The 22421-nt window shown below is 40.6% G+C and overlaps 3 protein-coding genes across 10 annotated transcripts; all 3 read right to left on the reverse strand.

Moving 5' to 3' along the window:
- Positions 1-2330: 2330 nt before the first annotated feature.
- Positions 2331-6002, reverse strand: LOC133153182 (low choriolytic enzyme-like). 3 transcript variants are annotated; one of them, XM_061277283.1, is made up of 10 exons: positions 5801-6002; positions 5651-5718; positions 5171-5204; positions 5044-5094; positions 4152-4301; positions 3936-4065; positions 3450-3628; positions 3046-3127; positions 2628-2752; positions 2331-2498 (listed from the first exon to the last, which is right to left on the reverse strand). In XM_061277283.1, coding segments are annotated over exons 1-10 (1008 nt in total). In that variant the 5' UTR covers positions 5988-6002; the 3' UTR covers positions 2331-2496. The 3 variants fall into 3 exon arrangements, with proteins under 3 accessions (XP_061133267.1, XP_061133266.1, XP_061133269.1); XM_061277282.1 differs by lacking the exon at positions 2331-2498 and having other exon boundaries at positions 2620-2752; XM_061277285.1 differs by lacking the exon at positions 2331-2498 and having other exon boundaries at positions 2620-2752; positions 5791-5827.
- Positions 6003-9143: 3141 nt separating this feature from the next.
- On the reverse strand, positions 9144-16565 carry LOC133152588 (low choriolytic enzyme-like). 4 transcript variants are annotated; one of them, XM_061276296.1, is made up of 11 exons: positions 16446-16565; positions 12835-12913; positions 12631-12698; positions 12162-12195; positions 11999-12049; positions 10951-11100; positions 10735-10864; positions 10262-10440; positions 9858-9939; positions 9440-9564; positions 9144-9311 (listed from the first exon to the last, which is right to left on the reverse strand). In XM_061276296.1, coding segments are annotated over exons 1-11 (1005 nt in total). In that variant the 5' UTR covers positions 16551-16565; the 3' UTR covers positions 9144-9309. The 4 variants fall into 4 exon arrangements, with proteins under 4 accessions (XP_061132280.1, XP_061132281.1, XP_061132279.1 ...); XM_061276297.1 differs by lacking the exon at positions 9144-9311 and having other exon boundaries at positions 9432-9564; positions 16497-16565; XM_061276295.1 differs by lacking the exon at positions 9144-9311 and having other exon boundaries at positions 9432-9564.
- A 954-nt stretch (positions 16566-17519) lies between these two features.
- LOC133152589 (high choriolytic enzyme 1-like) lies at positions 17520-20785 on the reverse strand. 3 transcript variants are annotated; one of them, XM_061276300.1, is made up of 9 exons: positions 20693-20785; positions 20440-20507; positions 20069-20102; positions 19902-19949; positions 19125-19274; positions 18918-19047; positions 18451-18629; positions 18049-18130; positions 17520-17936 (listed from the first exon to the last, which is right to left on the reverse strand). In XM_061276300.1, exons 1-9 carry the CDS (start codon positions 20712-20714, stop codon positions 17804-17806), a joined length of 846 nt encoding a protein of 281 aa, XP_061132284.1. In that variant the 5' UTR covers positions 20715-20785; the 3' UTR covers positions 17520-17803. The 3 variants fall into 3 exon arrangements, with proteins under 3 accessions (XP_061132284.1, XP_061132283.1, XP_061132285.1); XM_061276299.1 differs by having other exon boundaries at positions 19902-19952; positions 20693-20776; XM_061276301.1 differs by lacking the exon at positions 19902-19949 and having other exon boundaries at positions 20693-20784.
- Positions 20786-22421: the final 1636 nt, after the last annotated feature.

Raw genomic sequence — 22421 nt, forward strand, 5'->3', positions numbered from 1 at the left:
CCACATCTTTGTTTTCCTTGCTGGACAACGGACATCTTGAACAAAACGCAACAGATGGTGACCCTGACGTGATGTCCAGTTGAGCGAAAAGGGAAAGGTTTTGTACTGCGGTCCGGAGGTCCGCCCCCCTCCCACCTTTAGTAGGTAAGAATTCCTTCAAAAACTGTGATCTCCGCACCATAGTGGTATTGTCTTTCCTGACCCCAAATTTAGGAAACCGTTAATTGAATGAATTTTAGGTACATTAATGTTATTGTGGTGTTTTGTAGTCTCGATGAGGTATTCGAGATTTTCTTTTATGTTGTGCTAAAAATTCCGATGAGGATTCCGGGGTTATATTGAGAAACTGTTTATAAACGTTTAGCCGCTGCACGTTGTCCGGCATTTGAGAAACTGTTTATAAACTTTTAGCTGCTGCACGATGTCCAAAATTTGAGAATCTATTCATAAACTTTTAGCCGCTGCACGTTGTCCGGCATTTGAGAATTGATTTTGGGTTTAGTTTGTGTTTTCATTGGTTGACGCGTTTTTCTAGTCTTTGTGTATGGTTTTTACCATACATCTTTATGTCTGTTTGTGGGTGCGTGGCGCTGGCGCCTGAAGTTAATTGGGAGAATTGTTCTGCTGAATATTGCTGTCTGTGCTGCTGAATGGGTGTGAACTGTGTGAATTGCGTTAGGCTGAATTATGTTGTCTGTGCTGGTGCTGCCTGAAGACTGTTGAATCGATATTAAAATTTGATTGTGGGGGGATTGTAGGGTTCCTGCTCTTGTCTGTATTGTGGAGGGCCGGTGGCAGGGCGTTGTCTCTGTTGCTTATATGTTGGCGCATAATGTTTGTGTACTTCGTATGTCATTCTGTTGTCTTCCTTCTGTGGGTGTGTACGCACATGTGAAGAAGTGCGCGTCGGGAATCCCCACATATGTTTGTGCATGTGTGTTGGTCTGCGGTTCGGGCGGGGTAGAATGATGGGGGTGCGTGCATTTGTCTCGGGTAGCGTGGCCGCGGGGCGGGGAACCTGGGTTCTGCGTGGGGCCGTGTGTTGTGCTCGCACGAGTGAGTGGCACCATGATCAATCCAGGGGTGGGCAACCTGTGACGTATCAATATTGCAATGCCGGCACCCCCCTCGTGCAGGTGGCAATGTGGAGGAGTACCCACGCCGGGGTGGCGTGTGCTGAGGGCGTGATAGCAAGTGAGACTAAGACAAGATGATGGACACGTAAGACGTCAACATATAGTGATGAAAGGAGCAGAAGAAGCATCTCGAAAGGAAGGAGTGAATGACAGACAACAAAGTTAAGTTAAAGTTAAGTTAAAGTTAAAGTCCCAATGATCGTCACACACACATCTGGGTGTGGTGAAATTTGTCCTCTGTGTTTAACCCATCCCCATGTGATTTTGATCCATCCTCTGGTGGAGAGGGGAGCAGTGAGCAGCAGCGGTGCCGCGCTCGGGAAACATTTGGTGATCTAACCCCCCAATTCCAACCCTTAATGCTGAGTGCCAAGCAGGGAGGCAATGGGTCCCATCTTTATAGTCTTTGGTATGACCTGGCCGGGGTTTGAACCCACAACCTTCCAATCTCAGGGCGGACACTCCACCACTAGGCCACTGAGCTGGTTTATCCTGCTGATGTGCAGCGGCACTCTGAGCTGCTGGCCAGTGGCCAATTGAGCCGCTGTTACCGCCACAACCAAGTATGCAGCACCTACGGCAGACGACTGTGGTGGATGAGGGGTGGTGGTGGCATGAGAATGTTCAGTGGAATGGGTGTGTAGCTGGTGTCTGTGAAGGTGCACATCCATGTCAAATGGCAGGCAATCCTTAACGACCTCACATCGTACTTGAGTCATTTGAGGTGACTAGTTGTCAGGAGAAGCTCACAGTGAGTCAAGAAATGCATTGTACACTGAACTTTATTGAGACTCTGACCCTATTTATACACTGGCGAGGTCCGCCCTCAGTGATCCTATTGGTGTAGGACATCACAGTGGATGCAAAACATAAAGACGTAAAAGTAACACAAAATACATAAAAAAAGAAAACGGAGGAACAAATTTTGCATGGATTGTTTGATGCTGCAACAAGTTTAACTACACAACCTATTAAAACCCGTGGTGGCATGTCCTTGCTTTCCTCAATTCCCAAGGAGCCAAAGATGCTGAAGAAAATGGCAGGGAATGAGTGATTCTTTGCTCTTTCATTTGTTTGACTGCATCAAATATATAAATCAGTCAGCTCATCTGTGAATTGTCAACCCAGAGTCCACCTACCACATGAGCCAATGGCCTATTCTAGAGAGAATCTTTTAAAAGGAAAACTCACGAATTTTTCTCTTTATAACGTATTTATTTTGGGATTCAAATACATGTAAATCACTGTAAGTTATGACTAATTACCAGTTAATACATTTAAAATGGTATGCTTAAGTACTTCTTTTTGTCACCACCGGAGACCTCAACAAGACCTGGACATCCTCCGTTTGTCTTGAACTTTCTAATGGTGAGAGGGAAAATAGACACCAATTAACAGGCGACATTTTACAGTTAGGCTGATGTTGGTGTATTTTGTATGTTTTTGGACGAAATGCTGATTCACAAATTATCAGACAAAGTGTTTACTCACAGCACTCATAAAGACGATTGACAAGATCATAGTCTCTGGCACTCATCTCTGTTGCGGTGCCAAAATTAGTTATAGAACTATCTATGGCAACGATGGTCGGGTCACCATTTGAGGAGAAGGCAAATCTACAAACAATCATTAAAAAACCTATTATTTTTTTAAATCATAAAATGCAGAATTAGGTGAAAGTCAACTGGAATTTCCCATTGTGGTTGACCATTAATGTTTTCAAATATTTTCTAAATAGATTTGCCACAACAAACGACAACATATGGATTATGTATGAACATATGGACAAAACACCTGTTGAGAATTTGGATGTTTAGTTCCATGTTAGAAAATAGCAAGTTGAGCAAAAACATTGAGCAGTTGGACATCTAGATTCAAATAGATCATATGGTTGGACAGATATACTCACGGGCTGTAATGCATCACAGAGTCAAAATCATAGGGGGTTCCCAAGTTGTTTGTATTTGCGATCTGAAAGTTTCGTTCCGTTCCTGCATACAGGGAGAAAGCCATAATTAATTCAAATTTCTTTCAGTAAGATGGTGTACTAGTTTTCAGTTGTATATATTCTGAGTATCATGAAATATATTTGCTCAATAAAAATTATGATGGCGAGACATTTACATATATGATCATATGAATGCCATTCCAATAAAAAAATACCCATCACCCATCTTATAGTCGGTGGGAAGTAGCATACACTTTGGACTACCCGTCAGCCATTTCCAAGAAGATAAATAATTTGAACCACAGTCAATATGTTCTCATGTACGTCCAGTACCAATTCTGTAAAAAGTCTGTCGGCAAGCTGACCTGATCTGATGTTTTCAAACTTAATGATGACGTGATCATCTCTGTCAGAGCGGACCTGCTCATGGTGGAATCCAAGAGCGTGGAGGACCTCGTGTTGCACAATGTCTTTGAACACACAACCATTTCTCTGCAAGGAGATTGGCTGTCTGCCACCTATTTGACCAAGGTATGACCAACACCTGGCACACAAAATCCATTGATATCATGAGCTGACTGATTGATTGATTTGCTGACTTTTAGCCAAACGGAAAGTAAGAGATCTGTACAGAATTTTACTAAATTGTTGCCCCACTGTGATTTTATGACACTAAAGTGAAATATTTGCAAGCAAGCAACTGAGTCAAAAATAAGAAATGATTTCACACTGGAAAACAACCACAACAGTACTTAAGTCTTTCAACTCAAAGATGGAGGTGCTTTTTTTGTGCACATAAGAGTGAATCAATAGGAAAAACAAATGTGAGTTTTAGTAACTGTATTTCTTACCCCGAGTCTGATATGAAGGAGAGATAGTTTATATCCTTTCCTCTCTTCTTGACAAAGCGAACGCAGGTTGTGCGCTCTCCATTACTGAACTCACTTAGGGCACTTTTTATAAATCTCTTTTGTTGTCTGGCTGCAGGCACAGAACATTGAACCGCTAAATTTGATTGATCAAAGTTACACTTATAGTATGCAACCCTTTGCGTTACGATGACTTACAAAAAGCGCCAGAGATTTCATAGGGAATTATGACTTCGTTTCCAGATTTTGGCCATTTACAGCCACTACTGGTGCAGGGGACAGCATTCCTCAAAATTCCGTCGTCATCGATCATGTCTCCCATAATGTCCCCATATGTCAGGTTTAAGCCTGTAGAATAACAAACAGCGGAGATTCAGACAGTGTGATTTGTCATGTCGAACAGTTTCTTTAGTCAGTTATAAGGTCAATGTTTCCACAACAGGTAGACAATACTCCAGAGGTGAACACTTTACCAAATTTTGCCGGTCCGTCATCTATCCTTGGTCCCCTAACCCAGATACTTTTTTGTCCTAATCTGTCCGTCTACGTATATTCATAATATAATCGTCCCTCCTTCCCGCTCCATCCTCATAATTTGTAAAGGGCGGTCTATCCGTCCATTGTCGGTTAAAAAAAAGTTATACCCCCGACATGAGAAACCCAATTCGATTGAAATGTTGGAGTGCATATATACTATGCATAGTACCTTATGGCCAAAGAGCCTTACAAAGCCTCACATCGACCTTGTATTTTTATTTGCAATATTAAGTTGCAAACAAGTTTAACATTTAAAACTCATTGGTTAGCAACCTATTCACATCCATTTTACTTAAATGCTTCCACTTCGGTTTTTCTTTTTTTCTAACTTTAATACACTGCATTGACATAAATACATTACAATATTTGGTTGACTGCGTAACTGAAAACAGTTTTATTGCCCATGAATAGGATTTTGGAAAATGTTTGTGTTATTTCGCTCAAAGTGTCTTTTTGCCACAACCTGCATGAATAAACGGACATTCAGCTGAATGATGCAAAGAGAAGATTTCAGTACATACATTACATTTCATTGCCAAAGGAAATCACTTACCTGGTCTAACATGTGCATTTGCCTTTTCAATTTTTCCAGAAACAGACTCATCTGGAAAAAACATTGTCATATTGTTCACACTGAAACTCGAACAACCAATTTTACAGTAATATAAATTTGTACACACCCTTTTCCTCTTTGCCGTTGCCCTTTGTTGAGACCTAGAAAAAAACAATCACATTCTCAAGTGTCCAATTCACAATGGTGCACATGTGAAAAGACAACTCATTTCATGTAAATTGATCATTTTTATAGTAGGAGGACCACAAAAAAAAAAAAACTTTGAAGAGACTAACACCACACATTTGTATACATTTTCCTGGAAACTGCAATAGCAGAAAAATCCTACAAAAGCAAAATGGCATTAAATTCTTCACAGAGAAGATGTTTTAAATCACAAAACCTTATTTCATAAAACTTCTGACATTTTGGTTATTGCATATCTGAAAGAAATATATATACATATATTCCTTATAAATAGTTAACATGTCACTGATAATGATGGCCAATTATTCAAAAATGTACATCAGTAGAATTATTAAATGCATGTCTTTACTGTCATTGATCAGATGATATAAAATCTATCAATTCGTAAACCTGATCATACCGGAGAAATGGCTGCAACAGACAGAAGGAGAACAGTGATGACAATTGGCGGCATGGTGTTGGTCTTTCCTAAAAATGAAAATAAATTAAATAAAGAGAGAGAGATGAATTGAAAGATAAAGCAAGTAAAAGTAGAGCAACCTTGTCTTACCAGTGTTTTCAGGTACGTATGCCTGTGGTACTTGGTGGTTGCCTTTATACATTGTAAGTAAGGAGTGTCTGACGGATTCCAGCTGCCCAACTAAGTGCTTGTATGTAAGTTTCCATGGTTGATTGTGCGGCACAACGTGCCAAGAATTCACGTCTCCCGTGGTTTCCTCATGTGTCAGGTTTGTCATGGTTTCTGGTCATGCACTCGCCCCTCCCTGCCTGCTTGAAGGCCCTGCAGCGCATAGTGAACACGGCTGGTGAGATTATTGGTGCTTCGCTCCCCTCCTTGAAGGACATTTACACCTCCTATCTCACCCGCAAGGCGACCACGATTGTGAGTCATGTGAGTCACCCCGCTCACTTTTTGTTTGAGCTTCTGCCCTCTGGGAAGAGGTACAGAGCCTGCGCTCCCGCACCACCAGACTCTCCAACAGCTTCATACTCCAGGCTGTTAGGATCCTGAACTCGCCCCCCCTTTCTGCGTAGCGTCCTGTACTTTGCGCTAGGCTTACTGTCTGCTGTACGCACACTGGCTCAGTTTTGCTCCTCTTATTTATTGCGTTATTTGTTTATTATTCATTCATCACTCAAATTATTTATTTATTATTTATTAGTTATTGTTTGTGCCTTCTTGTTTTTATTTTGTGTCGTCTACTTGTATGTTTATCGTGTACTGTGTCTTGTCACCGTGGGATGGAGGAAACGGAATTTCGGTTTCTTTGTGTGTCTGGACATATGAAGGGATTGACAATAAAGTGACTTTGAACTTTGAACTTGAACTGTGTCTCCCTGCAATCAGTGTAATGGGCGTCACCTGCCTCTCGTTACCTGTCATGTATATATGGTATATATAGGTGCTGTCTTGGTAACGACCAGAACACCAGCTGTTCTAGTTCCTGTCTGCGTGTCACTCCCCTGTTGGATCATTCTTTTAGTTTGTCGGTTCCTCCTGTTACTCTGCCTCTGTCAGTTCTGTTTCTGTTAGCCAGCCCTGTCGGTCAGTCAGTCCCGTTGTCGTTCTGTTAGCCCATCCTATTAGTTTGCCTCCCCGTTTCCCTTTGTTCCTGCCTGTTCCTGCTTGTTTGTCCCCTTCATCCTCTTCTCCAACACCCTTTTCCTTCAATAAACCCTGGTCCAAGCTGCATTTGGTGGCCCTGCTCCATTCCTGCACGTGGCATCAAGATTTCACCAATAGAATTCCCACAAATTTCCCTTACTTATTCTCATTCAATGTAACGATGTGTTTTTTTATTCAAAATTTAAAAAGTATTAGCATAAAAAACTTATTTTTGTTTAGTTCATTCATTCTCTTCCGTGCGACACCTAAAACGATAACTAGTACTCTGGGGTGAAAGGAATTTGGTGCTGTACCGTGATGTGTAATTTACTTGTCTTGGAAGAAAGACTATTATATTTATTTTTACCATTGAGCATAATTGGCAATTAAAAAACTAACATCATGCACTGGGAACCTTTTTGAAATGTTTGCCTTCAATACGGGCCAGGGTTTTTTGAGGTGGTTGAGTAACGACTGCTATCTTAAATTGAAACGTGACAAAAAATGTTGTGTCTGGGGTTGTACTACCAAACATCCATTAAAATATTGAGTGCCCCCCCCCCCAAAAAAAAACATAAAAATGAGTAGATTGCGTGTCCCAATGATCCTATGAGCCAAGTTCTCTGGGGATTATGCTGCATGGTAAACGGGCACAGCTCAAAAGACCTCCTATGAGGAGTACAATAAATTGATCAGATTTCCCTTGCTCGAACACGGGTCCCTTTTGTGGGGCCTGTTGGCAAGCGCATTGTTGCTAGACCTGAACCCATGACGTCTAGTTGGGTACAGCCCGAAAAAGCAATGTGGTGTAACGCCCGTGCCAGAGGACGCTCAGCTGGCAACTTCCCTCCGCCACACCCCTTCATTACCGCAATGACTGTCACCTGCTCCCTCATGTATTTAAACCCTGTCCGCGTGTTTCCTCTCGGTCGGTTTTTCTTCCCGTTTGTGTCCGCGCCTGTTGTGTCTTTGCCGGGTCTTGTGTGTAGGCTCACGGTCAGAACCTGTTTCTGGTCGGCGCTTGGTACGAGGGGAATCCTGTTTCCCGCTCGCTGAGCCGTGAGCCTCTTTCTCCCGGTTCCTTTGTTCACCTTCCCCCTTCCCTTCAATAAATCCTAGTTCAAGCTCCATTTGGTCGCTCTGGCTCAACTCAATCCTGATATGTGGTCTCCTTTTCTATGGGCTCACCACCTTTGAGAGGACCTAAAGAAGTTGGGTGGGTAGTGAGCTGGGCACTGGCCAAAAAATGCGGGGATCTTGGTGGTCCTATCGCCAGCTGCAGAAACTAGCTCTCGGGAGATGTAATGTCACGCTGCATCTCCAAAATTCGACACTGCCTCTCTCAACCGGTTCAGGGTGTCCCCCGCCTACTGCCTGATGACTGCTAGGATTCGCAACCCCCGTGGGGACAAGCATCAGATGAAATGGATGGATGGATGGATGGATGGATGGATGGATGGATGGATGGATAGATGGATGGATGGATGGACGGACGGGAGCACACCTGGCTAGGAGGAAGGGAGGGGCACACCAGAAATTGATGCATGATGTCAAAGTGGATACAAGATATAAAGAATTGAGAAAAGAACTGATTGTGTCGTCCTGATGGTGTTGCGAGCCTGAATTACTGCCAATTGAGCCACTGTTACCGCCACGAGTGAGTATGCACGCCTCGAGCAGACGACTTTGGTGGAGGAGGTAGCATGAGAATGTTCAGTGGAATGGGTGTGTAGCTGGTGTCTGTGAAGATGCACATCAATGGCCAATAATGGCAGGCAATCCTTATCGGCCTCACATCGTACTTGAGTCATTTGAGGTGACTAGTTGTCAGGAGAAGTTCACAGTGAGTCATGAGTTGCATTGTACACTGAACTTTATTGAGACTCTGACCCTATTTATACACTGGCGAGGTCCGCCCTCAGTGATCCTATTGGTGTAGGACATCACAGTGGATGCAAAACATAAAGACGTAAAAGTAACACAAAAGACATAAAAAAAGAAAACGGAGGAACACATTTTGCATGGATTGTTTGATGCTGCAACAAGTTTAACTACGCGACCTATTAAAAACCCGTGGTGGCATGTCCTTGCTTTCCTCAATTCCCAAGGAGCCAAAGATGCTGAAGAAAATGGCAGGGAATGAGTGATTCTTTGCTCTTTCATTTGTTTGACTGCATCAAATAAATCAATCAGTCAGCTCATCTGTGAATTGTCAACCCAGAGTCCACCTACCACATGAGCCAATGGCCTATTCTAGAGAGAATCTTTTAAAAGGAAAACTCACGAATTTTTCTCTTTATAACGTATTTATTTTGGGATTCAAATACATGTAAATCACTGTAAGTTATGACTAATTACCAGTTAATACATTTAAAATGATATGCTTAAGTACTTCTTTGTGTCACCACCGGAGACCTCAACAAGACCTGGACATCCTCCGTTTGTCTTGAAGTTTCTGATTGGTGGGGGGGAATAGACAGCAATTAACAGGCGACATTTTACAGTTAGGCTGATGTTGGTGTATTTTGTATGTTTTTGGACGAAATGCTGATTCACAAATTATCAGACAAAGTGTTTACTCACAGCACTCATAAAGACGATTGACAAGATCATAGTCTCTGGCACTCATCTCTGTTGCGGTGCCAAAATTAGTTATAGAACTATCTATGGCAACGATGGTCGGGTCACCATTTGAGGAGAAGGCAAATCTACAAACAATCATTAAAAAACCTATTATTTTTTTAAATCATAAAATGCAGAATTAGGTGAAAGTCAACTGGAATTTCCCATTGTGGTTGACCATTAATGTTTTCAAATATTTTCTAAATAGATTTGCCACAACAAACAACAACATATGGATTATGTATGAACATATGGACAAAACACCTGTTGAGAATTTGGATGTTTAGTTCCATGTTAGAAAATAGCAAGTTGAGCAAAAACATTGAGCAGTTGGACATCTAGATTCAAATAGATCATATGGTTGGACAGATATACTCACGGGCTGTAATGCATCACAGAGTCAAAATCATAGGGGGTTCCCAAGTTGTTTGTATTTGCGATCTGAAAGTTTCGTTCCGTTCCTGCATACAGGGAGAAAGCCATAATTAATTCAAATTTCTTTCAGTAAGATGGTGTACTAGTTTTCAGTTGTATATATTCTGAGTATCATGAAATATATTTGCTCAATAAAAATGATGATGGTGGGACATTTACATATATGATAATATGAATGCCAGTCCGATAAAAAAATACCCATCGCCCATCTTATAGTCGGTGGAAAGTAGCATACACTTTGGACTAGCCGTCAGCCATTTCCAAGAAGATAAATAATTTGAACCATAGTCAATATGTTCTCATGTACGTGCAGTACCAATTCTGTAAAAGGTCTGTTGGCAAGCTGACCTGATCTGATGTTTTCAAACTTGATGATGACGTGATCATCTCTGTCAGAGCGGACCTGCTCATGGTGGAATCCAAGAGCGTGGAGGACCTCGTGTTGCACAATGTCTTTGAACACACAACCATTTCTCTGCAAGGAGATTGGCTGTCTGCCACCTATTTGACCAAGGTATGACCAACACCTGGCACACAAAATCCATTGATATCATGAGCTGACTGATTGATTGATTTGCCGACTTTTAGCCAAATGGAAAGTAAGAGACCTGTACAGAATTTTACTAAATTGTTGCCCCACTGTGATTTTATGACACTAAAGTGAAATATTTGCAAGCAAGCAACTGAATCAAAAATAAGAAATTATTTCACACTGGAAAACAACCACAACAGTACTAAAGTCTTTCAACTCAAAGATGGAGGTGCTTTTTTTGTGCACATAAGAGTGAATCAATGTGAGTTTTAGTAACTGTATTTCTTACCCCGAGTCGGATATGAAGGATAGATAGTTTCTATCCCTTCCTCTCTTCTTGACAAAGCGAACGCAGGTTGTGCGCTCTCCATTACTGAACTCACTTAGGGCATTTTTTATAAATCTCTTTTGTTTTCTGGCTGCAGGCACAGAACATTGAACCGCTAAATTTGATTGATCAAAGTTACACTTATAGTATGCAACCCTTTGCGTTACGATAACTTACAAAAAGCCCCGGAGATTTCATAGGGAATTATGACTTCGTTTCCAGATTTTGGCCATTTACAGCCACTGCTGGTGCAGGGGACAGCATTCCTCAAAATTCCGTCGTCATCGATCATGTCTCCCATAATGTCCCCATATGTCAGGTTTAAGCCTGTAGAATAACAAACAGCGGAGATTCAGACAGTGTGATTTGTCATGTCGAACAGTTTCTTTAGTCAGTTATAAGGTCAATGTTTCCACAACAGGTAGACAATACTCCAGAGGTGAACACTTTACCAAATTTTGCCGGTCCGTCATCTATCCTTGGTCCCCTAACCCGGATACTTTTTTGTCCTAATCTGTCCGTCCATATTCATAATATAATTGTTCCTCCTTCCCGGTCCATTCTCATAATTGAAAAGGGCTTCTGTCAGCGGTCTATTTGTCGGTTAAAAAAAGTTATACCCCCGACATGAGAAACCCAATTCGATTGAAATGTTGGAGTGCATATATAGTATTTACACCTTATGGCCAAAGAGCTTTAGAAAGCTTCACATCGACCACGTATTTTTATTTGCAATATTAAGTTGCAAACAAGTTTAACATTTAACTCATTGGTTAGCAACCTATTCACATCCATTTCACTTAAATGCTTCCATTTTGTTTTTTCTTTCTTTCTAACTTTAATACACTGCATTGACATAAATAGATATAGATGGTGATACATTACAATATTTGGTTGACTTTTTATTTTTTATTGCCCATAAATAGGATTTTGGAAAATGTTTGTGTTATTTCGCTCAAAGTGTCTTTTTGCCACAACCTGCATGAATAAACGGACACTCAGCTGAATGATGATCTCAGTACATACCGTAATTTTCGGACAAGTCGCGTTTTTTTTCATAGTTTGGGTGGGGGGGGCGACTTATACTCAGGAGCGACTTATATACATATATATGTTTTTTTCACTTTTTTGGGCATTTTATGGCTGGTGCGACTTATACTCCGGTGCGACTTATAGTCCGAAAATTACGGTACATTACATTTCATTGCCAAAGGAAATCACTTACCTGGTCTAACATGTGCATTTGCCTTTTCAATTTTTCCAGAAACGGACTCTTCTGGAAAAAATAAGGACAAATACAATCACAAAAAAATGCACTAGAACATTTTCATATTGTTCACATTGAGACTCGAACAACCAATTGTACAGTAATATAAATTTGTACACACCCTTTTCCTCTTTGCCATTGCGCTTTGTTGAGACCTGGAAAAAAACAATTACATTCTCAAGTGTCCAATTCCCAACATTGCACATGTGAAAAGACATATCATTTCATGTAAATTGATCATTTTTATAGTAGGAGGACCACAAAAAAAAAAAAAAACTTTGAAGAGACTAAGACCACACATTTGTATACATTTTCCTGGAATAGCAGAAAAATCCTAGAAAAGCAAAATGGCATTAAATTCTTCACAGAGAAGATGTTACAAATCACAAAACATTATTTCATACAACTTCAGACATTTTGGTATCACATATCTGGAAAAAAAAATCCTTACAATTAGTTAATCAAATTATTGAATAACTATTATTCAATAATTCAAAAATCTATATCAGTAAAATGATTAAATGCATGCATGTCTTTACTGTCATTGATCAGATGATATAAAATCTATAAATTCGTAAACCTGATCATACCGGAGAAATGGCTGCAACAGACAGAAGGAGAACAGTGATGACAATTGGCGTCATGGTGTTGCTGTTTTCTAAAAATGAAGATAAATAAATAAAAAACAGACATTAAAAATTTAAAATCACAGTGATGGGTGTGTGCGAGAGAGAGAAACAGAGAGAGATGAACTGAAAGATAAAGCAAATAAAAGTACAGCAGTTTTGTCTTACCGGTGTTTTCAGGTATGCCTGTGGTCCCTGGTGGTTGCCTTTTATACATTCTAAGTAAGGTGTGTCTGACGCATTCCAGCTGTCAAATGAAATCATCGTATGTAAGTTTCCAATATTTGTAGTACGGAACAACATACCAAAAATTCCCACTTAACAAGAACACTGTGACGTCTCATCTCCGGTTATGTTCCCTCAATAAACCCTGGTCCAAGCTGCATTTGGTTGCCCTGCCCCATTCCTGCACATGACAAACTCAAGATTTTTACCAATATCCATCCATCTTCTATACTACTACGCGTGTGCTGGAGTCTATCCCAGCAGTCATCGGGCAGTAGACAAGGGACACCCTGAACCGGTTGCCAGCCAATCGCAGGGCACATTTTTACCTATAGAATTATTTCCTTATTCATTTTCAATATGAAAATATTAGCAAAAAAAATATTTTTGGTTTGTTTCATTCATTCTCTTCCGTGCGACACCTAAAACGACAATTAATGCTCTTGGGTGAAAGGAATTTGGTGCTGTACGGTGATGTGTAATTTACTTGTCTTGGAAGAAAGACTAATTATTATTTTTATGTTCACCATTAAACATAATAGGGCAATCAAAAAAATTAACATCAGTCAACTTTTGTGGGTTTTGGATTGTGTAAGTACCGTATTTTCCGGCCTATAAGGCGCACCGGACTATAAGGCGCACCTTCAATGAATGGCCAATTTTAAAACTTTATCCTTATATAAGGCGCACCGGACTATAAGGCGCACCATTAATGCATCATGTCAGATTTTTAATCCAAATCAAATCATTCTCCATTTTATCTTTTTTATTTCAACTTCAGACGGAACAAATTACTTTATAATCATAAAATAATGATCCATAGTCTTTTTGAGTCATGATTCATAGTCTTCAGCAGGCCACTTATGATTGATTTCATGACACAATACTTCGGGCCAGTTTGAATTTAGGAATTTGGTCCATATATAAGGCGCACTGGACTATAAGGCGCACTGTTGGTTTTTGAGAAAATTTCAGGTTTTTAGGTGCGCCTTATAGGGCGGAAAATACGGTAATCAATTATTGTGTAAATAATAAAATATAGAGATGTGTAACTAAAGCTAGTTAGTCGTAAAACTTGACGCATCGGATTGCTGGTCTTTGAGTTTGTGGCCTGGGTTGTTTGCTCAGTGATTACCAGAGGTGGCCATCGTCCTCCGTCCTTCACTTTTCGTCCCAATTCTAGCCTCGCCCAGTCGGTCCGAGTTCGCCAAACGCAGTCTAGAACAGACTTACTTTTACCACCTCACACACATGTGCTGCACATCTGACATGCAGCCAAATAAATAAAAAATAGTTTTATACCTTTCAGATTCACTGACTGCAGTGACAAGTGTCCCATCTTGTTCTGATTTTTTTGTTGTTGTTGCTACATTTGGCTACTTGTACATTGGCTGCTTGTGTGGAGCCCGTGTGTGACGTGGAAATAATCGAATAATCGATTCAATGTAAATTTAATCTTACATTAGGAGTATGTAAGATTTAATGAGGGTGCTTGGTGAAAGCTTACCACTGCCCGGCAATGCTATGTTCACATTTACCATATTTTCCGAACTATAGGTCGTTCCGGAGTACAAGTCGCATCAGCCATAAAATGCTTAATAAAGAAGAAAAAAAACATATATAAGTTGCACCGGAGTACAAGTGGCATTTTTGGGGAAACTCAACACTAAGAATAGACATGAATAGGCCACAACAGACTAAACAATACGGTATGTTAACGTTACATACACACAAACGAGGAACTGAGAACGTGCCTGACGTAATATATTAACAGTTATTCAAATAATTATAACATAAATCACACGTTTATCAAACCATCTGTGTCACTCCAAATCATTAAATCCATCAAAACCTTCGTCCTCTGTGAAAACAACGCCGCTGCTGACTCCGGAAGTACATGCGGAACTGAGGTCAGACTCATTGTCAAATGCGGCTCCAATTATTCCACAGGCCTAGTGTGCCCTCATGCAGTTTAAAGTAAAAATATGTGAAGTTACCAACTATAAGATAGTAAGTAAGTCATGTGTTAATGATCAAGTAATAATGTGTTAATAATTTCACATATAAGTCGCTCCTGATTATAAACACCCGGCCAAACTATGAAAAGAAAATGCGATTTATAATCCGGAAAATACGGTACAATGCATGCATGAATCCCTCTTTATTGTTTAGTTATGCTAAGAGATCAATTTATAGTCTTCAATGCAAACAGCACAGCTTTCAATATAATACTCATCATCCTGCCAATGTGTATGCCTGTTTCCTTGGGCAGTCATAAAGTGTGTTGGAGTGAGGAAGAGAAAAGGTGGCTTGATCTGCACTATAGACGTTCTGCTACTATAATTGGACACGGAGGAGCAAAAAGAGCCTCCCTTGGGCATTTTATTATGCAGATACAGTGAAGCATAGCCCACATATCTCCACATTCCCAGCTCAAGGCCTGCACACCTATATCAGAATAAGCTTTATTAACCAAGTTTGTGCATGCCAAACAGGGAATTTGACTCCAATTGAGCTCAGCTTCTGTACAACATGTAAGTGATTGACGACATTTAGGTAGCTAACAACATTTAAGTGGCGAGAGCAGGATTGTTATTGCACAGTGATGTTGCTGAGTCTCTATGAGTAGTGTGAGTTCATCAGAGCGACAGCCTGGGGGAAGAAGCTGTGTCTGCTGGTTTTGGCGTACAGTGCTCTGTATTGCCGTCCAGAGGGGAGTAGTTTGAACAGACTGTGACGTGACCTGGGTGAGAAGGGTTCAACTTCCTGAGATGTAAAACCTCTGCTGGGCCTTCTTCCGGACAGAGGCTATGTGGCCGGTCCATTTCAGGTCCCGGGAGATTGTGGATCCCAGGAACTTGAGGTCTGTGGTGGTAATAGCATTACTGAGGATGGTGAGGGGTGGAAGTGGCAAAGGGCCCTAAATCACAAATCTCAAAGGGCTTCACATGTACAGAAATTGACGATTATTCTCAAACATTCCTTGATCGTAAACTCCCAGGAGAGCAAGGGAAAAACTCAAGAAAACACAAACTCCAGCCGAATCGGCCAACACACGTTCATTAAATACCATGTCAGAAAAATGTGCCTTTAATCTTGTCTTAAATGTTTCTACCGAGGTAGCAGTTCTAATATCTGTCGGTAGCGCATTCCAAAGCACTGTAGCCCGAATAGAAAATGCTCTCGACCAGGCATGGGAAAACTACGGCCGTTTAATCCGGCCCGCCACACCTGAATAAATTGTATTATTGAACATTTTTTGGGTCATTTTCCCTGCAATGACTGCATTTCACCAATAAATGGGGAAACGCCGCACACGCATTTACTCCCAGAAGTCATGTCAGAAAGCTCGTTGCACACTCTTAAGTGCGTGTACGTACTCAGTAGTACGGACCCGGCGCACTCCGTGCTCTATTTCAAGTGTGAGCTGTGACGTCAGCATTCCCGTAATTCACTAACAGAGCAAATGTCTATCTTATGTTGTTTGTTTTGACATGTTTTTGCTTTCCCACTTTTTCCTTTCCCGCCTTTTGCTTAGTATAAAAGCTTCTGACCTGGAGGGTGGACGTTGTTTTTACATCTGCTGCAGTGCCTCGTGTACTGACCGTCATTAAACAACCCAAGGTCTTGCCAATAAAGAACCAGCTGTTACTCCACATCTTAGTTTTCCTTGCTCAACGACGGACATCTTGAACAAAACGCAACAATACAAACTGGAGCCTCGCGATTTTCTTGCATCTACTTACAAACCGGTTTTCGACTTTCAAACTGACGCACCGGCATTTCATGACAGAGGCTCTGATGCGATATGAACAATAGTTTCTGTTCTTGCAACCAAAACCACAAAAGGACAACATTTTTCCCCAGAAAATTGGAAGTGTTTACTGCTGAGTGAAGCATATTTTGCTTCCAGCCTTGTAGACTATGTTTTGCCATTTGTTCATGGCCAGAGCATCAATTGACCCTGGCTTTTGTATGTGTATGTGGTTGTTTACATCCAGTCTTGTTAATTAAAAGGTCAGTACCCTCTGCCTGTACCGCAATTACAGGATCTCTTGACGTTAACTTGGGGAGCACGTCTGCCTCACAGTTAGGAGGGTGCGGGTTCGATTCCACCTCCGGCCCTCCCTGTGTGGAGTTTGCATGTTCTCCCCGGGCCCGCGTGGGTTTTTTCCGGGCACTCCGGTTTCCTCCCACGTCCCAAAAACATGCTTGGTAGGCCGATTGACCACTCCAAATTGACCCTAGGTGTGAGTGCGAGTGCAAATGGTTGTTTGTCTCTGTGTGCCCTGCGATTGGCTGGCAACCGGTTCAGGGTGTCCCCCGCCTACTGCCCGATGACGGCTGGGATAGGCTCCAGCACGCCCGCGACCCCCGTGGGGACTAAGCGGTACAGAAAATGGATGGATGGACTATCCATTAATGACCCTTTGTCCTGGCATGTCCTTGCTTTCCTTTATTGCCAAGGAACCAAAGAGGATGACATGAAAACGGCAGGCGATGAGTGAGCCTTTGTCCTCCATTTTTACTGCTTAGAATAAATCAATGTCTGTTCATCTGTGGATTGTCAACCCGTAGTCTTGTAAGAAATATCCCAGAGAGAATCTTTTAGAGGGAAAACTCACACATTTACTTCTTTAAAATTTATTTTTTTTGCATTTGATATACATATGTGAATTACTGTATCTTATCAACAACCACCAGTTAATACACTTAAATAATATGATTGAGCACTTAATTTGATCACTACTGGAGAGCTCAGCAAGACCTGGAAATCCTATGTTTGTCTTGAAGTTTCTGATTGGTGGGGGGAATACACAGCAACACGTGTAATCATCCAGTTCGGCAGAAATCAATGTATTTTGTATGTTTTTGGAGCAAATGCTGGTTCACAAAGTATCATACAATGTCTTTACTCACAACACTCATAAAGACGATTGACGCGTGCATAGTCATTGTCACTCATCTCTGTTGCTCTGCCAAACTTAGTTATAAACTTATTTTTGGCAATGATGGTTTGTTGTTTATTTTTGGAGTAGGCATATCTGCAAAAAAAACAATAAATAGTTTTAAGTTGGGCAAAAAGAACCGAAACAGCAGTTGGGCATCTGCATTCAAATAGATCACATTGTTGTATGGTCGGACAGATGTACTCACGCGTCAAAATGCATCACGGAGTGATAATCATAGGGGGTACCCAAGTTGTTTGTTGGTACAATCTGAAAGTAATGTTCAGCTCCTGCATAAAATCAGAAAGCCAAACAGAAATAATTTAAAATTGTTTCAGTAACAATATGTACCAGTTTTTAGTTGTATATTCTGAGTATCATGAAATGTATTTACTCAAAAGTGATGAGGATGGTGGAACATTTACACACATGATAATATGGATGCCATTCTGACTAGTACCCATCACCCATCTTACAGTCAATAACAAGTAGCATATACTATAGTCGAGCTGCCAGCCATTTCCAAGAACATAAATAAAATGAACCAAATACAATATGTTCTCATGCACGTCCGGCACCAGTTCTGTAAAAGGTCTTTCGCCAAGCTCACCTTGAATGATGTTCTTGTAATTAATGATGACGTAGTCATCTCTGTCAGAGCGGACCTGCTCATGGTGAAATCCAAGTGCATGGAGGGCTTGATGTTGCACAATGTTTTTGCGCACGCAACGGTCTCTCTGCAAGGAGATCAGCTGTCTGCCACCGGTTTGACCAAGGTGTGACCAACACCTGGCACACAAACACACAATTTTAAATGAGGTCATGAACTCACTGATTGCTGACTTTTAGCCAATTGGAAAGGAAGAGAGATGTACAGAATTTTTCCAAATTGTTTACGACATTAAAGTGAAATGTTTTGTGGCGCTGCGTGCAAGCAAATGCCTCCCAAAACCAAAAAAGCGATTTCACACTGAAAAACAACCAGAACAGGACTAAAGTCTATCAACTCAAAGATAGAGGTGCTTTTTTATGAACATAAGCTGAATCAATGTGAGTTTTGGTAACTGTATTTCTTACCCAGTTTGTGATACGAAGGATAGATAGTTTATATCTGTTTCAGTCTTCCTGACAAAGCGAACGCATGTCGTGCGCTCTCCAAAGCTAAAGTCTCTTAGGGCTTTTTCTATAGTTGTCCTTTGTTGTTTGGCTGCAGACAGAAAATTGAACTGCTAAGTTTGATTGATTAAAGTTACACTTACGGTAGGTAACAATATCATGACTTACTAAAAGCTCTGGAGATTTCATAGGGAATTATGACTCGGTTTCCAGTTTTGGGCCATTTACAGCCACCGCTGGGGCAGGGTAGAGCATTCCTCAAAATTCCCTCTCCACCACCCATGTGTCCCATGATGTCCCCATGTGTCAGGTTTAAGCCTGTAGAATAACAAGCAGAGATTTGTGATTTGTCATGTGGGACAGATAGATTCTTTCATCAATATTCCCACAACATATTGGTAATATTACTGAGATGGACACTAAATTTACAAAATGTTGCCAGTCCATCATCTAGCCTTCATCCCCGGATTTGGACACCCTTCGGTCCTTGTCTGTCCATCCTTATTCCTAATTTATTTGTCCCTTCATCCATTGTTGGTCACAAAAAAAGTGATACCTCTACAGGAGAAAAAACGAATTTGATTAAACCATATGGTGGCTGCCAAAGAGCTTTAGAAAACCTCAAATTCACTTATATTTACTTGCAGTCTCAAAACACCAAAACGCTGGCACTTGACCCGAAAAAAGAGGATTTCTGGGACAGAATAAAACCTCACTTCTGTGAGTGCTCAGTCTGTCGAGTAGACAGACACACTAAACACATTGGGATGAAAGCTGAAACTTTAGTTTGACCTAGTAATGAATAATTTAAAGTTCACTTCTTTATAGGCCAGGGTTATTATGATAAAAACAAAATCTACAAGAAAAACAGTGGAATAAAATGTTAGCTGAATCCTGCTCAGAGATAGATCTCAGTACATTTGAGCCTAAAATGAAAACACTGACCTCGTTTGACATTTGCATTTGCCTTTGCAATTTTCACAGAAACGGACTCTTCTAGAAAAATTAAGAATACAATCACAAATAAGCACTAGAAGATTTGTTCACATTGAGAATTAAATAACCCAAACTTCCATTGTTAGGGTTGACAAATTACATAGGTTTTTACTCACCCAGTTTTTTTGTGCCATGTACGTGTATGGAGCACTGGAAAAAAAACAGTAACAAAACACATTTTTAAATCACATTTTTAAGTGTCCATTTTACAATAGTGCACATGTGAAAAGACTTATCATTTCTCGTATATCAATCATTTTCCTTGCAAAAGACCCCAAAAAGAAACTCTGAAGCAACTAAGACTACACGTTTGTGTCAATTTTCATTGAAAATACAGTAGGAGAAAAGTCCTACAGAAGCATTAAATCACATTAAAATCTTCAGAAATCACTTTGCAAATCCTGGAACCTTATTTCATTACATTACAGACTTTTTGTCATTAAAAATGACCATATCACTGATTACGGGTTTGTAAACCTGATCTTACCGGAGATACGGCTGCAACAGACAGAAGGAGAACAGTGATGACAATTGGCGTCATGGTGTCGCTGTTTTCTAAAAATGAAGATAAACAAATAAAAGAAGTTAACATAAGTACAGAAGTTAAAATCACATCCATGTGCGCATCCATGTGTGTTTTGAGAGATGAGAAATGGAGAGACAGACAGAGAAACAGACAGATAGAGTGAGAGAGAGAAAGTGAAGGAAAAACAGGTAAAAGTAGAACAAGTTTGTCTTACCGGTGTTTTCAGGTAAGCCCATGGTACCTGGTGTTTGCTTTTTATAAGTTGTACATAGGGTGTGACTTTTACTTATTCTAGCATTTCAGATGCCAAATCAAGTCCTAATATGGACGTTTCCGTGATTTATTGTCCGGCATTATGCAACTTGAGGCTGAAGTCGATTGTTTGAATCGTCCAGTCATCGTACATCATGTATCTTTCATCTATCATAATAACAGTGCTTGCTTGGTGGACTCTATTGTGGTTGTATTTCACCATCCATTTTAATTGTGCTTCACAAAAGCGATTCTAGGGTAATGTTAGATTACTCAACGAGGAGTGCCCCAGTTGCACTTTACAGCATAAAACTAATACCAATTGTCTATGCCCACCTTACTCAACGCCTTTTCGTTTTTCTTTTGTTTAAGGAAGGTATTCACACACAAAACCATAAACAATGTGGGTTGAATTGTAGCCCCGCAGTCAGTTCTGTTTCTCTGCTCTTGCCCGAACAAAAACGAACAAAAAGCATATCTGCACTATAGAGGCTACAAAACAAAATGAACCAGCCAACTAATACAAACACACTTGTTTTATGGTGTAAAATTTTGGATTCACGGCTATAACACTTTACTGGAACCTCACTGGAGCTTCAAAAATGAGTACCGTATTTTCCGCCCTATAAGGCGCACCTAAAAACCTAAAATTTTCCCAAAAACCAACAGTGCGCCTTATAGTCCGGTGCGCCTTATATATGGACCAAATTCCTAAATTTAAACTGGCCCAAAGCATTGTGTCATGAAATCAATCATAAGTGGCCCGCTGAAGACTATGAATCATGACTCAAAAAGACTATGGATCATTATTTTATGATTATAAAGTAATTTGTTCCGTCTGAAGTTGAAATAAAAAAGATAAAATGGAGAATGATTTGATTTGGATTAAAAATCTGACATGATGCATTAATGGTGCGCCTTATAGTCCGGTGCGCCTTATATAAGGATAAAGTTTTAAAATGGGCCATTCATTGAAGGTGCGCCTTATAGTCCGGTGCGCCTTATAGGCTGGAAAATACGGTAATACGGACTATACACTGCAAACCATACACTTTTCACACAAATGAATTGTTTCTCAATTATAAAATACTAAAGCTCTATGATATTATTCGACAAACTTCATTAACAAACATGTATAAGGTCTCCAGATATGACATGCCTCAGAATGTATTCATACTGAGATGGGAAATCCTTAGTCTTAGTGGACTACTGATGTTTGAGCACTTACAGATAAACAACACTGCGGTTGTTGAGTACTGGAATAAACTAAACACAGAAATCAAGATGTCAGCAAATCTGAAGACTTTAAAAATTGTGAAGTTTATTGATACAACAATACAATGTGCCATATGAAATGTCATTCAGATGTAATATACCGGGACTTAGTGTTTCTGTAATGTCCTTGTCATGCCTCGTCCCCTGTTTTGGTTATGTGTCATCGTTTCTGTGTCCGTGTGCTCGCCCCTCCCTTCCTGTGTGCCCTTGTTTAGAGTAATCACACGCACCTGCCTCTCGTTACCTATGTTGTATTTAAGTTCTGTTTGAGTGTCACTCCCCGTCGGAGCATTGTGTGAGTAACACGTGGACAATGACTGTCTCACGGTCACGGTTGGTTTTGTTCCTGTCGTTTGTGTCACAATTTAGTCTGTTAGTCTTGTTAGTCTGTTGGTTAGTCACGTCAGTTCGCCTTG

Source organism: Syngnathus typhle, linkage group LG4, assembly GCF_033458585.1.
Source record: "Syngnathus typhle isolate RoL2023-S1 ecotype Sweden linkage group LG4, RoL_Styp_1.0, whole genome shotgun sequence".
Lineage (NCBI taxonomy): Eukaryota > Metazoa > Chordata > Actinopteri > Syngnathiformes > Syngnathidae > Syngnathus > Syngnathus typhle.

Bases quoted from the DNA above. Each gene is read 5' to 3' on its own strand.
- LOC133153182 (XM_061277282.1), bottom strand. From the start codon at position 5,987: ATGACAAACCTGACACATGAGGAAACCACGGGAGACGTGAATTCTTGG. The intron at 4,302-5,043 runs GTAAGTGATTTC...GTTATTCTACAG, and splicing joins AAATGCACATGTTAGACCAG to GCTTAAACCTGACATATGGG. The intron at 3,128-3,449 runs GTCAGCTTGCCG...CCCTGTATGCAG, and splicing joins GTTTGAAAACATCAGATCAG to GAACGGAACGAAACTTTCAG.
- LOC133152588 (XM_061276295.1), bottom strand. From the start codon at position 16,550: ATGTGGAGTAACAGCTGGTTCTTTATTGGCAAGACCTTGGGTTGTTTA. The intron at 12,196-12,630 runs GTATGATCAGGT...GTTTTTTTCCAG, and splicing joins CTGTTGCAGCCATTTCTCCG to GTCTCAACAAAGCGCAATGG. The intron at 10,441-10,734 runs GTAAGAAATACA...TTTGTGTGCCAG, and splicing joins TCCTTCATATCCGACTCGGG to GTGTTGGTCATACCTTGGTC.
- LOC133152589 (XM_061276299.1), bottom strand. From the start codon at position 20,714: ATGGGCTTACCTGAAAACACCG. The intron at 19,048-19,124 runs GTAAGTCATGAT...TTCTGTCTGCAG, and splicing joins TGAAATCTCCAGAGCTTTTA to CCAAACAACAAAGGACAACT. The intron at 17,937-18,048 runs GTGAGTACATCT...TTTTTTTTGCAG, and splicing joins TCCGTGATGCATTTTGACGC to ATATGCCTACTCCAAAAATA.